This window comes from Mustelus asterias, chromosome 10 (assembly GCF_964213995.1).
Source record: "Mustelus asterias chromosome 10, sMusAst1.hap1.1, whole genome shotgun sequence".
In the NCBI taxonomy this organism is placed as follows: domain Eukaryota; kingdom Metazoa; phylum Chordata; class Chondrichthyes; order Carcharhiniformes; family Triakidae; genus Mustelus; species Mustelus asterias.
The window spans coordinates 34287014-34304329 of record NC_135810.1 but is presented as its reverse complement, the minus strand read 5'-3'; the positions used below and the strand labels follow the sequence as shown (position 1 = coordinate 34304329).

General features: G+C 45.2%; 1 protein-coding gene across 1 annotated transcript in view; it reads right to left on the bottom strand.

Moving 5' to 3' along the window:
- The window catches only part of LOC144499437 (claudin-7-like), a 51544-nt gene extending 34515 nt beyond the window's left edge, over positions 1–17029 (bottom strand). The window contains exon 1 of the mRNA XM_078221422.1: positions 16810–17029. Within this exon, the coding sequence (XP_078077548.1) occupies positions 16810–17029 (220 nt within the window). The remainder of the gene's footprint in view (positions 1–16809) is intronic.
- Positions 17030–17316: the final 287 nt, after the last annotated feature.

Genomic DNA, 17316 nt, shown 5'->3' with positions numbered 1-17316 from the left:
TCACATATAGGTGAGTGCTTACTGAATCACATGGCTGGAGAGGCACTGACTCATGAGGTCAAAGTTCCTGACACGATAGTTAAACACCACCCAAACACACATAGGATTCTCTGCAGCTCAGCTGTGTGGTCGGATGTTCAAGAGATAGTCCATGGAACTGGAAGAGGTTTAACAGGTTCATAGCTTTAATTAGAGGTGTTTGCCAGCACCAGAAGATGTCTTTCCCCAGGGATGGATCCAAGAGGTCTACCAAACTCACCCACTGGTCTGACAGGGGGTTATGGAAGTCAGCTCCAGTGAGTTATGCATGTTCAATTGCATTGGAGTGTTGCCATTCTGTGTAATTTCTGTGGTTTATAGTTTGTAGAGATTATATGTAGAGGTAACGAGGAGCAGGAAAGAAGGGCCCTAGAGAATTGGATATAATCTGAAAAGAAAATCTTTCAAAAGTTTAATTTAAAGGGGTAAGACATGACAGGAGAGCTCCAAGCCATGATTTGCTCCTCTTACTCCATGTGGCAGGCTGGGGACAGTTCCAATCCCCTGGGTCAGCATGTGTGCAGGAAGTGTCTCCAGCTACAGCTCCTGGAAGCTCGAGTTTCAGAGCTGGAGTGGCAGCTGGAGACATTGTGGAGCATCCGCGAGTCAGAGAGTATCGTGAATTGCGTTTATAGAAAGGTGGTCACACCGCAGGCTCAGACTCCGCAGGCAGGAAGGGAATGGGTGACCACCAGATAGAGCAAGAGAGATAGGCAGGTAGTGCAGGAATCTTCTGTGGCCATTCCCCTGCAAAACAGATATACCGTTTGGATACTGTTGAGGCGAATGACCTCTCTGGGGAAAGCAACATCAGCCAAACTCATTGCACCATGATTGGTTCTGCTGCAGAGGGGAGGGGTAAAAAATGTGCCATTGCAATAGTTTTGGGAATTCAATTGTAAGGGGGATTAACAGGCATTTCTGTGGTCGCAAACGAGACTCCAGGATGGGATGTTGCTCAGATGCTAGGATATAGGATGTCTCGGAGCGGCAGCAGGACATTCTGAAGGGGGAGGGCAAACAGCCAGTGGTCGTAGTACACCTTGGTACAAACGACATAGGTAAAAAAAGGGATGAGGTCCTAAAAACAGAATACAGGAAGCTAGGAAGAAGGTTAAGAAATCGGACCTCAAAGGTAGTGATCTCAGGATTACTACCGGTGCCACGTGCGAGTCAGAGTAGAAATGACAGGATATATCGGATAAATATGTGGTTGAAGAGATAGAACATAGAACATTACAGTGCAGTACAGGCCCTTCGGCCCTCAATGTTGCGTCGACCTGTGAAACCAATCTAAAGCCCATCTAACCTACGCTATTCCAACATCGTCCATATGTTTATCCAATGACCCTTTAAATGCCCTTAATGTTGACGAGTCCACTACTGTTGCAGGCAGGGCATTCCATGCCCTTACTACTCTCTGAGTAAAGAGCCTACCTCTGACATCTGTCCTATATCTATCACCCCTCAATTTAAAGCTATGTCCCCTCGTGCTAGCCATCACCATCCGAGAAAAAAGGCTCTCACTGTCCACCCTATCTAATCCTCTGATCATCTTGTATGCCTCTATTAAGTCACCTCTTAACCTTTTTCTCTCTAACGAAAACAGCCTCAAGTCACTCAGCCTTTTCTCATAAGACCTTCCCACCGTACCAGGCAACATCCTGGTAAATCTCCTCTGCACCCTTTCCAATGCTTCCACATCCTTCCTATAGTGCGGCGACCAGAACTGTATGCAATACTCCAAGTGCGGCCGCACCAGAGTTTTGTACAGCTGCAACATGACATCATGGCTTCGAAACTCAATCCCTCTACCAATAAAAGCTAACACACTGTACGCCTTCTTAACAACCCTATCAACCTGGGTGCCAACTTTCAGGGATCTATGCACATGGACACCGAGATCTCTCTGCTCATCCACACTACCAAGTATCTTACCATTAGCCCAGTACTCTGTATTCTTGTTACTCCTTCCAAAGTGAATCACCTCACACTTTTCCGCATTAAACTCCATTTGCCACCTCTCAGCCCAGCTCCGCAGCTTATCCATGTCCCTCTGTAACCTGCAACATCCTTCTGCACTGTCCACAACTCCACCGACTTTAGTGTCATCTGCAAATTTACTAACCCAGCCTTCTACACCCTCATCCAGATCATTTATAAAAATGACAAACAGCAGTGGCCCCAAAACAGATCCTTGCGGTACACCACTAGTAACTGAACTCCAGGATGAACATTTCCCATCAACCACCACCCTCTGTCTTAGAATTAGAATTAGAATTAGAATCCCTACAGTACAGAAGGAGGCCATTCGGCCCATTGCGTCTGCACCGACCACAATTCCACCCAGGCCCTACCCCCATATCCCTACATATTTACCCACTAATCCCTCTAACCTACGCATCTCAGGACACTAAGGGCAATTTTAGCATGGCCAATCAACCTCACCCGCACATCTTTGGACTGTGGGAGGAAACCGGAGCATCTGGAGGAAATCCACGCAGACACGAAGAGAATGTGCAAACTCCACGCAGACAGTGACCCAAGCCGGGAATCGAACCTAAGTCCCTGGAGCTGTGAAGCAGCAGTGCTAACCACTGTGCTACCGTGCCGCCCATCTTCTTACAGCTAGCCAATTTCTGATCCAAACCGCAAAATCACCCTCAATCCCATGCCTCCGTATTTTCTGCAATAGCCTACCATGGGGAACCTTATCAAACGCTTTACTGAAATCCATATACACCACATCAACTGCTTTCCCCTCATCCACCTCTTTGGTCACCTTCTCAAAGAACTCAATAAGGTTTGTGAGGCATGACCTACCTTTCACAAAACCGTATTGACTATCCCTAATCAAATTGTTCCTTTCGAGATGATTATAAATCCTATCTCTTATAATCCTTTCCAAAACTTTGCCCACAACAGAAGTAAGGCTCACTGGTCTATAATTACCAGGGTTGTCTCTACTCCCCTTCTTGAACATAGAACATAGAACATAGAAAGCCACAGCACAAACAGGCCCTTCGGCCCACAAGTTGCGCCGATCACATCCCCACCTCTAGGCCTATCTATAGCCCTCAATATCATTAAATCCCATGTACTCATCCAGAAGTCTCTTAAAAGACCCCAACGAGTTTGCCTCCACCACCACCGACGTCAGCCGATTCCACTCACCCACCACCCTCTGAGTGAAAAACTTACCCCTGACATCTCCTCTGTACCTACCCCCCAGCACCTTAAACCTGTGTCCTCTCGTAGCAACCATTTCAGCCCTTGGAAATAGCCTCTGAGAGTCTACCCTATCCAGACCTCTCAACATCTTGTAAACCTCTATCAGGTCACCTCTCATCCTTCGTCTCTCCAGGGAGAAGAGACCAAGCTCCCTCAACCTACCCTCATAAGGCATGCCCCCCAATCCAGGCAACATCCTTGTAAATCTCCTCTGCACCCTTTCAATGGCTTCAACATCTTTCCTGTAATGAGGTGACCAGAACTGCGCGCAGTACTCCAAGTGGGGTCTAACCAGGGTCCTATAAAGCTGCAGCATTATCTCCCGACTCCTAAACTCAATCCCTCGATTAATGAAGGCCAGTACGCCGTACGCCTTCTTGACCGCATCCTCCACCTGCGAGGCCGATTTAAGAGTCCTATGGACCCGGACCCCAAGGTCCTTCTGATCCTCTACACTGCTAAGAATGGTACCCTTCATATTATACTGCTGCTTCATCCCATTGGATCTGCCAAAATGGATCACCACACACTTATCCGGGTTGAAGTCCATCTGCCACTTCTCCGCCCAGTCTTGCATTCTATCTATGTCTCGCTGCAACTTCTGACATCCCTCCAAACTATCCACAACACCACCTACCTTGGTGTCGTCAGCAAACTTACCAACCCATCCCTCCACTTCCTCATCCAGGTCATTTATGAAAATGACAAACAGCAAGGGTCCCAGAACAGATCCCTGGGGCACTCCACTGGTCACTGACCTCCATGCAGAGAAAGACCCCTCCACAGCCACTCTCTGCCTTCTGCAGGCAAGCCAGTTCTGGATCCACAAGGCAACAGCCCCTTGGATCCCATGCCCTCTTACTTTCTCAAGAAGTCTTGCATGGGGGACCTTATCGAACGCCTTGCTGAAGTCCATATAGACCACATCCACCGCTCTTCCTTCGTCAATGTGTTTGGTCACATTTTCAAAGAACTCAACCAGGCTCGTAAGGCACGACCTGCCCTTGACAAAGAGGGCAGGTCGTGCCTTGACAAGGTGGGACCTTGAAGAAGGGACTTGGAGCTCCGAAAGCTTGTGTGGCTTTTGCTACCAAATAAACCTGTTGGACTTTAACCTGGTGTTGTTAAACTTCTTACTATTCCTGTAGACAATGACGACATAAAGATCAAAGCCAAAGGCTCTGCAATCTCCTCACTAGCTTCCCAGAGAATCCTAGGATAAATCCCATCCGGCCCAGGGGACTTATCTATTTCCACACTTTCCAGAATTGCTAACACCTCCTCCTTATGAACCTCAATCCCGTCTAGTCTAATAGCCTGTATCTCAGTATTCTCTTCGACAACATTGACTTTTTCCTGTGTGAATACTGATGAAAAATATTCATTTAGCGCCTCTCCTATCTCTTCGGACTCCACGCACAACTTCCCACTACTGTCCTTGACTGGCCCTAATCTCACCCTAGTCATTCTTTTATTCCTGACATACCTATAGAAAGCTTTAGGGTTTTCCTTGATCCTCCCTGCCAAAGACTTCTCATGTCCCCTCCTGGCTCTTCTTAGTTCTCTCTTCAGGTCCTTCCTGGCTAACTTGTAACTCTCAAGCGCCCTAACTGAGCCTTCATGTCTCGTCTTTACATAAGTCTCCTTCTTCCTCTTCACAAGAGATTCAACTTCTTTAGTAAACCACGGTTCCCTCGCTCGACCACTTCCTCCCTGCCTGACAGGTACGTACTTATCAAGGACACGCAGTAGCTGTTCCTTGAACAAGCTCCATATTTCAATTGTGCCCATCCCCTGCAGATTTCTTCCCCATCCTATGCATCCTAAATCTCTCCTAATCGCATCATAATTTCCTTTCCCCCAGCTATAACACTTGCCCTGCGGTATATACCTATCCCTTTCCATCGCTAAAGTAAACGTAACCGAATTGTGGTCACTATCACCAAAGTGCTCACCTACCTCCAAATCTAACACCTGGCCTGGTTCATTACCCGGTACCAAATCCAATGTGGCCTCGCCTCTTGTTGGCCTATCTACATACTGTGTCAGGAAACCCTCCTGCACACATTGGACAAAAATTGACCCATCTAAAGTACTCGAACTATAGCGTTTCCAGTCAATATTTGTAAAGTTAAAGTCCCCCATAACGACCACCCTGTTACTTTCGCTCCTATCCAGAATCATCTTTGCAATCCTTTCCTCTACATCTCTGGAACTTTTCAGAGACCTTTAGAAAACTCCCAACAGGGTGACCTCTCCTTTCCTGTTTCTAACCTCAGCCCATACTACCTCAGTAGACGAGTTCTCATCAAACGTCCTTTCTGCCACCATAATACTGTCCTTGACTAACAATGCCACACCTCCCCCTCTTTTACCACCTTCCCTGATTTTACTGAAACATCTAAACCCCGGAACCTGCAACAACCATTCCTGTCCCTGCTCTATCCATATCTCCGAAATGACCACAACATCGAAGTCCCAGGTACCAACCCATGCTCACCCACCTCATTCCGGATGCTTCTGGCATTGAAGTAGACACACTTCAAAACACCTTCCTGCCTGCCGGTACACTCCTGCAACCTTGAAACCTTATTCATGACCTCACCACTCACATCCTCCTGTACACTGGAGCAACAATTCAGGTTCCCATTCCCCTGCCGAATTAGTTTAAACCCTCCCGAAGAGCATTCGCAAATTTCCCCCCCAGAATATCGGTACCCCTCTGGTCCAGGTGAAGACCATCCCATTTGTAGAGGTCCCACCTACCCCAGAATGAGCCCCAATTATCCAGGTATCTGAATCCTTCCCTCCTGCACCATTCCTGTAGCCACGTGTTCAACTGTTCTCTCTCCCTATTCCTCTCCTCTCCTTAGGGTTCCACCCTAACTCCCTGAATTTCTGCCTTACGTCCCCATCTCTTTTCCTACCTATGTCATTGGTGCCTATATGGACCACAACTTTAAGATGGTGTCAGGGGGAGGGTTTCAGATTCCTGGGGCATTGGGACCGGTTCTGGGGGAGGTGGGACCTGTACAAATTGGACGAGTTACACCTGGGCAGGACTGGGACTGATGTCCTTGGGGGAGTGTTTGCTAGAGCGGTTGGGGAGGGTTTAAACTAATATGCCAGGGGGATGGGAATCTATGTAAGGAGTCAGAGAAGGAGGGAGCAAGGACAAAAACAAAAGGTAGTAAAGGGAATAAGAAAAGTGATAAGCAGAGAAACCAAGGACAAAGTTCAAACAGGGCTATAGAGAAAAATATTGGGATCAAGAAAAACAATGTTAAAAAGGCAAGCTTAAGGGCTCTGTATCTTAATGCGCAGGGCATTTGCAATAAAGTGAATGAACTAATCATGCAGATAGATATAAACGGGTACGATATAATTGGGATTACGGAGACATGACTGCAGGGTGACCAGGGGTGGGAATTGAATGTCTCAGGGTATTCAATATTTAGGAAGGACAGGCATAAAGGAAAAGGTGGTGGAGTGGCACTGCTGGATAAAGAGGAAATTAACGCAATAGTGAGAAAGGATATTGGCTCTGACAATGTGGAGTCTGTATGGGTAGAGTTGAGAAATACCAAGAGGTAAAAAATATTAGTGGGTGTCATATATAGACCCCCAACTGCAGTGGTGATGTTGGGAATGGCATTAAACATGAAATTAGTGATGCATGTGATCAGGGAATATTGGTGATCATTGGTGATTTTAATCTGCACATAGATTGGGCAAATCAAATTAGCCACAATGCCGTAGAGGAGGAATTCTTGGAGTGTATATGGGATAGTTTTCCTGACCAATATGTGAGGAACCAACTAGAGAGCAGGCCATCTTAGACTGGGTACTGTGTAATGAGAAGGGAATCATTGCCAGTCTAGCTGTATGAGACCCCTTGGGGATGAGCGACCATAACATGATAGAATTTTTTATCAAGATGGAGAGTGAGTAGTTGATTCGGAGACTAGGGTGCTGAATCTTAATAAAGGTAACTAGAGGATAGAGAGTCATAGAGGCTTACAGCATGGAAACAGGCCCTTCGGCACGACTTGTCCATGCCGCCCTTTTTTTTAAACCCCTAAAATAATCCCAATTTGGTCCATATCCCTCTGTACCCATCTTATCCATGTAACTATCTAAATGCTTTTTAAAAGACAAAATTGTACCCACCTCTACTACTACCTCTGGCAGCTTGTTCCAGGCACTCACCACCCTCTGTGTGAAATAATTGCCCCTATGGACACTTTTGTATCTCTCCTCTCTCACCTTAAACCTATGCCCTCTAGTTTTAGATTCCCCTATCTTTGGGAAAAGATATTGACTATCTAGCTGATCTGTGCCCCTCATTGAGGATATGAGGCGTGAGTTGGTCTTGATATATTGGGGAGAGTTACTTAAAGGGATGACAGTGGATAGACAATGGCAAACATTCAAGGGGGATGTTTCATGGGGGAACTGCAGCAACTGGTTATTCCTGTCTGGCACAATAGCAAAATGGGTAAGAGGGCCAATGCCTGGCTTACAAAGGAAATTAGAGAGAGTATCCAGTCTAAGGAAGAAGCATACAGCTTGGCCAAGAAAAATAATAGATCTGAGGATTGGAAGCAGTTTAAAATTCAGCAAAGAAGGACCAAGGGATTGATTAAGTAGGGGAAAATACAATACAAAAGTAAGCTTGCAGGGAACATAAAGACTGACACTAAGAGTTTCTATAGATACATGAAGAGAAAGAGGTTTGTGAAGACAAATTTAGGTCCCCTACAGACAGAAACGATGGAATGTATAATAGGGAACAAAGAAATGGCCGAGCAACTGAATACATACTTTGGTTCTGTCTTCACAAAAGAGGACACAAATCAGATGCCAGAAATGTTGGAGAATGCGAGATTTAATGAGAGGGAAGAACTGAGGCAGATCAATATTAGTAGAGAAATGGTACTGGGAAAGTTGATGGGATTGAAGGTGGATAAATTCCCAGGGCCTGATAATCTACATCCCAGAGTACTTAAGGAAGTGGCTCTAAAAATAGTGGATGCATTGGTGGTCATCTTCCAGGATTCTATAGACTCTGGAACAGTCCCTGCAGATTGGAGGGTAGCTAATGTCATTCCAATATTCAAAAAGGGAGGTAGAGAGAAAACAGGGAATTATAGGCCAGTAAGCTTAACATCGGAAGTGGAGAAAATTCTCCAATCCATTATTAAGAACTTTACAGCAGAGCATTTGGAAAGCAGTGGCAGGATCAGACAGAGTCAGCATGGATTTATGAAGGGGAAATCATGCTTGACAAATCTGTTGGAATTCTTTGAAGATGTAACTAGTAGAGTTGACAAAGGGGAATCAGTAGATGTGGTATATTTGGACTTTCAGAAAGTGTTTGACAAAGTCCGACACAAGAGATTATTGTGCAAGATTAAAGCGCATGGGATTGGGGTAACTTTATTGGAATAGAAAACTGGTTGGCAGAGAGGAAACAAAGAGTAGGAATTAAAGGGTGCTTTTCAAATTGTCAGGCAGTAACTAGTGGGGTGCCACAGGGATCGGTGCTGGGACCCCAACTATTCACAATATATATTAATGATTTGGATGAGGGAACAAAATGTAATATCTCAAATTTTGCAGATGATACCAAGTTGGGTGGGAGGGTGAACTGTGACGAGGATGCAGAGATCCTTCAGAATGATCTGGACAGGTTGGGTGAGTGGGCAAATCAATGGCAGAGGCAGTATAATTTGGATAAATGTGGGGTTATTCACTTTGGAAGCGAAAACAAGAAGGAAGATTACTACCTGAATGGCTGTAAATTGGGAGAGGGGAGTGTGCAACGGGACCTGGGTGTCCTTGTGCACCAGTCACTGATGGTAAGCATGCAGGTGCAGCAGGCGGTAAAGAAGACAAATGGCATGTTGGCCTTCATTGCGCAAGGTTTCGAGTACAGGAGCAGGGATGTGTTGTTGCAACTATGCAGGGCCTTAGTGAGGCCACACCTAGAATATTGTGTGCAGTTTTGGTCTCCTTTTCTGAGGAAGGATGTTCTTGCTCTCGAGGGAGTGCAGCGAGGGTTTACCAGGCTGATTCCAGGGATGACAGGATTGATGTATGAGGAGAGATTGACTAGGTTAGAATTGTTTTCGCTGGAGTCCAGATGAATGAGGGGGGATCTCATAGAGACTTATAAAATTCTAACAGATCTAGACAGGATAGATGCAGGGAGGATGTTTCCGATGGTGGGGGAGTCCAGAACCAGGGGTCACAGTCTGAGGATTCAGGATAGACCATTTAGGATGGAGGTGAGGAGGCATTTCTTCACCCAAAGAGTGGTGAGCCTGTGGAATTCATTACCACAGGAAGTAGTTGATGCCAAAACATTGAATGCATTCAAGAGGCGGCTGGATATAGCACTTGGGGCAAATGGGATCAAAGGTTATGGTGAGAAAGCAGGATTAGGCTATAGAGTTGGATGATCAGCCATGATCTTAATGAATGGCAGAGCAGGCTCGATCGGCCAAATGGCCTCCTCCTGCTCCTATCTTCTATGTTTCATGTTGTGTCATCATCAAATAGCTGTCTTAATTCTTTGTGCCAAAGCACAAGACCTGGATACGTGATGGACACTCCAGCCATGCACGCAGCAAGAATTGTCTTGTTTAGCAGAGCACAACTGCATTAATTCACAATGCAGGCTTTATGCTGGTGTGTTGCCTTTTGTTTTCTAGCATGGCTCCATACAGCTTTGGTTATTGATCTTTCCTGGTGAAACATGAGGGTTCAAGATACACTGCTCAATGCTGATCTGGCTCTTGATGTTCATGGTTGGGCCTTTTAGGTCACTGCCATGCCTTTAAAGTAAGAGTTTTAACAACACCAGGTTTATTTGGTAGCAAATGCCATTAGCTTTCAGAGCCCTGCTCCTTCGTCAGATGGAGTGGATATCTGCTCCCAAACAAGGCACACAGAGACACAAAATCAATTTACAGAATACTGATTAGAATGCGAATCTTTACAGCTAATCAAGTCTTAAAGGTACAGACAATGTGAGTGGAGGGAGCATTAGGCACAGGTTAAAGAAATGTGTATTGTCTCCAGACAGGACAGCCAGTGAGAGTCCAGGGAGGCAAGCTGTGGGGGTTACCGATAGTGTGACATGAACCCAAGATCCCAGTTTAGGCCGTCCTCATGTGTGCGGAACTTGGCTATCAGTTTCTGCTCAGCGACTCTGTGCTGTCATGTGTCATGAAGGCCGCCTTGGAGAACGCTTACCCGAAGATCAGAGACTGAATGCCCATGACCGCTGAAGTGCTCCCCCACAGGAAGAGAACAGAACATCTGCCAGGTACACGGTACCTACTCTTGCAACTCAGCCAACGTTGTCTACATGATACACTGCAGGAAAGGATGTCCCGAGGCATGGTACATTGGGGAAACCATGCAGATGCTACAACAACGGATGAATGAACACCGCTCGACAATCACCAGGCAAGACTGTTCTCTTCCTGTGGGGGAGCACTTCAGCGGTCACGGGCATTCAGTCTCTGATCTTCGGGTAAGCGTTTTCCAAGGCGGCCTTCACAGCACACAACAGCGCAGAGTCGCTGAGCAGAAACTGATAGCCAAGTTCCGCACACATGAGGACAGCCTAAACTGGGATCTTGGGTTCATGTCACACTATCGGTAACCCCACAGCTTGCCTCCTGGACTTGCAGAATCTCACTGGCTGTCCTGTCTGGAGACCATACACATTTCTTTAACCTGTGCCTAATGCTCCCTCCACTCACATTGTCTGTATCTTTAAGACTTGATTAGCTGTAAAGATTCGCATTCTAATCAATATTCTGTAAATTGATTTTGTGTCTCTGTGTGCCTTGTTTGGGAGCAGATATCCACTCCATCTAACAAAGGAGCAGGGCTCTGAAAGCTAATGGCATTTGCTACCAAATAAACCTGTTGGACTTTAACCTGGTGTTGTTAAAACTCTTACTGTGTTTATCCCAGTCCAACGCCGGCATCTCCACATCATGCCTTTAAAGGGCAGGATAAATATGCCTAGATATCCCTGCCTGCACCTTACTCCTCCTGGAACCTAGTGGCTATGAATGCATCACAGAAGAACATGCAAACGTAAGAACTTCAATACAATCATGACTGATCTTGTCTCAGCCTCATATCTTTCATGGCTTGTGGCTTTGATGACATCCTCATGTGGAAGTTCCCCATCATTGCCCTCTTCAGGTTCCTGCCCTTCCAGGTCTTCATCATTCGAGGAGTTCTCAACGTCCTCCATGTCTCTCTGTAGCAAGTGATCTCCCGTTTGAAACATCAGGTTGTGCAGGGCACAACAAACCATGATGATATGGGTCACCCTCTTTGGAGAGTACTGCAGAGCCCCACCTGAGCGGTCCAAGCATCAGAAGCGCATCTCTCCAGAATTAAGCTCCTTTTTCAAATTAACCTCCCCAACCAGCAAGAAATTAGAATGTTCACTTCTACAATTGTACATAAATAGCATGGACCTGGCAAGTTTCACTTCTTCCATGATTAATGGTGAGTTGTCGCTGCATTATCCTCTTTGAGTAGCATCTGTAAATGTTAGTCATTGCTTGAATCTGGGTGATGGCAGTGCAAGTTGTGTGGAGAATGACCATGAATGGAGGGTTAGCAGAGATGGGTGGAAAAGTGACCAGGCAAAGGCTGTCCAGGTGCCCTTTAAATACGGCGCCTGGACTTTCGATCCCATGAGGTCACAGTGGGGATGGTGACTTCCACCGACCTCGCCACGAGAAAGTTGAAGATTCCGCCCGATGATACTAAAGTTCTTGACAAGGTTTGAAAATAGCTGTAAGAAGGTGACATGAATTTGAGCCATATGAGTTGATATGCAAAGAAAAATGGTGTGTAAATATTGGCCTATTATTTGTTGGAATAGAGAATCTATAATCATGTGTGGCCAGGTGTGGTACATACCACCATGATCCTGAGCTCCTTACCAGGGTATATATCCTATATCAGTCCAAGATATTTGAAGTTAAAGTTTATTTGATAGTCACAAGTAAGGTTTACATTAACACTGCAATGGAGTTACTATGAAAGTAATGATATTAGACAGAGAATCATACAGCAGAGGAAGAGGTTAATCAACCCAAGTGCCTGTGGCAGTTCTTTGAACATTTAGCCCACGTGCCTGCTCTTAACCCATAGCTCTGCAAACTTCCACTTTTCAAGTATATATTCCTTTCTGCAATGTTCCGAGTGGTGATTCACAGAAGCACAAAATTTACGCAAAATTCCCCATACACAACTTGAGTACAGCACTGATCTTTCATTGGATAAAATATTGACGGGTCTCGATATGTCCCACCTCCCAATAAGTGTAAGAGGATCAGCGCTTAAACAGTCCACTATGTGAAACTGAACCTTATTCAGCCATGAATGCACACATTGCCTTTTTAAAGCTACAGATATCCTAACACAGAGATACTGTAGTTATTGATAAATGCAAATCAGTCTCCTGTAATGCAATTTGAAACCCGATTTGGAATCAACGACTGATGTTTACAGGCTGCCTGATGTGGTGCCCCTTTTTAGGTCTTGTCTGTTAGTTCTTTCCTCCTAAATGGTGAGCTCCCAATTAGTGTGTTTAAAATGTCAGACTGTCACAGTGGCATTATTGAAAATAAGAACATAAGAACTTAAGAACTAGGAGCATGAGTAGGCCATCTGGCCCCATGAGCCTGCTCCGCCATTCAATAAAATCATGGCTGATCTTTTTGTGGACTCAGCTTTACTTACCCACCCGTTCACCATAACCCTTAATTGCTTTGCAGTTCAAAAATAGTTCAACTCCAGAAATTGGACCAGAGGTGTTGGGGGAGATGAGATGGAGGGGATGAGTCAGAGGGATGGAGAGGATGGATGGATGGATAAAGGGGATGGGGAGAATTGTGGTGGATGGGGCAGAAGGGATGGGGGGATGTTTTGGGGGTCTACAACTCTAGGATTTGGGTAGCACCTGGAGTGGCTAACATAGTTTTAGGAAATATGTTGCCTTCCAATGGCACATGATGTCATCAGCGTATCTTTACTGTCATTACATGACCTGTATTTGTCAACAAAAATACAAGTTATAAAAGGAATGTGCTCTCCAGCTCTTATCAAAGGGGCATCAGTAACCAGCAAGATGCCAATAAGCTGTTCATTGGAAAGAGCCAGAAATGAAGAAGCCCAAGTGAAGATGATCAATGGTTTTGATGGCTACTTTCAGAGCATAATGGCCAGTGCTGCGATGTGTAAGGTTTTCAAGATCTTTATGACCAACTGCCTGGAGGGTCACAGTCTCTCCAGCACTGGGTCTCAGTCACACTCAGAAGGTGCAACACCTACCCCTTTACCTCCTTCCTTCTCACCATTCACCGCACCAAACACTCCTTTCATGTTAAGCAGCATTTCACTTGTACTTTCAATTTGGTCTATTGTATAGAACATAGAGCAGTACACACAGGAACAGGCCCTTTGGCCCATGATGTTGTGCCTAACATGATGCCAAATTAAACTAATCCCTTCTGTCTGCCCTTGTATTTGCTGCTCCCAATGTGATCTCTTCTACATTGGGCAGTCTAAATATAGGCTGGGCACCAATATTCATTACAACCCTACTGAATCCCACAGCCTCCTCAACTATAGCTCCTCACACCTCATTTCCTGGAAGGACTCCATTCCATTCTCCCCATTTCTCCACTTCTGTCACATCTGAAACACCTTAGCTCAGTTTGTAAGCCTGATCCGATACATACTGTTACTTGCCATTTTAACTCAGCACCTTGTTCTCATGCACATATATCTGCCCTCAGCCTGCGACAATTCTCCAGTGGAGCCTGGTGCAAGCTGGAGGAGCAGCTTCTCATCTTCCGGTTCTGGGACTTAATGTTGAGTTCAGCAGCTTCTCATACGTGTATTGCCTCAATGCAACCCCCCCCCCCCCCCCCGCCCCCCTCACACCAGGCCATCTGTCTTTTGTTCTTAAAGTTGCTTTTTGTTGAAGTTTCTACAGTTCTAACATATTCTTCCTCCCTTCAGTTCTATGGAGAGTCAAAGTAATGAAATGTTAACTCTGTTTCTCTCCTAATAGACGCTGGCACACATGCTGAGATTTTCCAGCATTCTCTGTTCTTGTTCTACCTCCAGGTAGAGTCATAGAGGTTTACACCATGGAAACAGGCCTTTTTGCCCAACTTGTCCACGTCACCCAGTGTTTACCAGTAAGGTAGATCCACCTTTCGGCAGTGGACCCTGTGCTGAGGGAATGGACCCCCTCTTTCCTTTCCCACACCTTCTGCTTTTCCTGCCCTCTTTAATCATTGTGTTCAAAATCTGACAGTCATGTCCCCATTGCCAGCTGCTGCCTTCCTTTTGGACAGGTGGCCACACTACTGTAATTGGCAGCCTTGTCCCTGCTCTCCAGCCCCTGTGATGTCAGGAATGTGACAACCCCATTCAATGCCCGAGTCTGAAAGTCACCCTCCCCATCACCTGTGCAACGACAAGGGTACTTCCTTACCAAATGCCCAGCTCCCGTCTTTGCCCTCTCTTATGGAGACAGGATTATGTCACGGGGTGATCATGACTAACACCCCCCAATATATACCCACCCAACTTCGTTCAGCTGATCTGCAGCAGACACTGCCTGAATTCATGTGTTTAGTTTCAAAGTTCTGTCTATGAACTCTAAGCTCTTAATAAGCTTTTCAGCAACTTTAATTGGTCTCAATAGGGAGCAGAGCGAGATAACTCTCCCTACAAGAGTTGGAAGCATTTCACAAAAGCATTGGATCCCTCTCCCTGTCCTGGTTAACAGTGGTTAGCATTGTTGCCTCACAGCTTTGATTCCAGCCTTGGGTGACTGTTCTCCTCGTGTCTGCGTGGGTTTCCTTCAGGTGCCCTGATTTCCTCCCACAGGGCAAAGATGTGCAGGTTAGGTGAATTGGCCATGCCCTTTAGTGTCCCAAGATATGTACGTTAAGGGGATTACTGGGGTAAATGCGTGGGGTTACAGGGATAAGGCAGGGGGTGGGCCTGGGTAGGATGCTCTGTTGGAGAGTCAGTGGAGACTCGATGGGCTGAATGGCCTCCTTCTGCACTTTAGGCATTCTATGATTTTATGGTTTCCACTACTGGAAATGAAAAGCCAGCCAGTATTGGTTTTCAAAGTCCCCTTAACATTCTTCCTGCCCTCGGGGAGGGGTGAGTATCTCTTAAAATCCAGCTCATAATAATAGTAATCCTTGAAATAAAAATCATTCTGTGGAAATATCGTGTTCAATTTTGAGTGTCATCTCTTGGCATTAACAAGGCAGTAACAGTTCAAAAGTGGAATCAGGGACCTTTACCATCCCATTCACAGCAGCAATGCAGACAATTACATTTTAAAAGGAGCTTAGTACCTGGTGTGAAATTCAGGAAATAGGTCTTTATAATGTGAAAGTTGTGATCCTTTGAAATAATTAGCACCCTGTTTGCCATTTTAATTAGTAACTGAGTGGAGTCTGCACAGTGCAGCAGTAACCACTTGACCAGCAATGGAGAAGTTAGGTAAAGGGAAGAATTCAATGTGCTTTGTGGACCCCTGAAGTGTAGGAGTGCATAGACAGGGCAGACAGAAATAATGTGGTCTGCTGCTACCCCTCAGCTCTGAAATTGTAACTCCCTCCCCCTGCAACTTGTTTTAGCAGTGGCAGAGCAAACCGATTTTTCAGGTTTCGGTCTAATGAACTTTGGGACAGACTTCTATTGTCTTAAACCTCCTGTGCTCACCTGTCGAGTCTAAATGAGGCTGGAAATCTTGAAGGCCGTTTCAGTTTTGGAATATGGGCTCATTTGGGCAGCTGACAATTGTGTGCAATTTTGATACTGTTGGACATGATGGTAGGCTGCCAAAAGTTTCTTTTGCAAGGTACTGCACACTGCTCAAGGCACATCAGACTTTAAAATGAGCAGCTAACTTGAAACTCGCAACAGTCTTATTAAAAAATCAATTTAAGATCCAACGACTTTTTGTCAGGTCAACAATTTAATAAACAGGTGCCAATGGCTGGAGCATTGGTCCTGCACTGATTCACACCTTTGATGCTGAACAGAGTGACTTAACCAGCAATTCCTAAAGTGGCCACTGGAGGCTGCTCTGTCAACAGTGCAGCTAACAGAGAGTGCATAGAAACAGAAAGCAGCCAGAGTGACCACTATCCTGAGCCTGGCCACTCCGGACCCTTGAATTCTACTTTTTAATTGGAAAAGCTTTATACCTAGAAATTAGTATTGTTGATATTAAGTCAACATATTTTTTCACTCTACTCATTATTTTAATGCATGGTTAACCCAATTAAAATACAGAGATTAACAGTTGAACTCAAAAATAATTTCACTAGTTATTTCAATAAGGAACTAAATCTAATTAATATTCCCAATGTTATCGGAATTCACATTTTTATGTGTTACAAATTGGGTTTTAATATCATTGCAAAAACGACTGAAATTGAAAGCAAATCTTACCTGCCAACTTAAACATAGTTAGGTGATCTCGGCAGTGAACAGCACCAAGAGCATTTCCAGCACAATTTGTCCAAAGGCCTTGGAAAATCCAGGTAGCAGTGATCACTGAAGTTGCACTACTTGTTATTTTCCATTCTTTAGATATTGTAGCAACAAGCACAAAACCAAGACCAACTATCCCAAACATGAAGCCTAGAATCTGTAATCGGGCACTAGCCATGTTATATGTATACTGAATTCTTGTTTACCAAGTACCTCTTTAAAAAGCAATCTTGACGTAACTTGTTCCCTTTTCTCAGAGCAACATGGTTGGCTATTAAACTATTAAAAGAAGATCACAAATGCACTTCTGTTGGACTTAGCTAATTTGCATTTATTACAGGACATGCTTAGTCAGTGATATTTTCTGAATAAATCACCACTTTTGTGGTATTTTAACTCCTTGGAAAGCATATCTGAAGAAATCAGTGCAAAAGGAAGAAATATCCTGTTTTATTGGTATCTGTG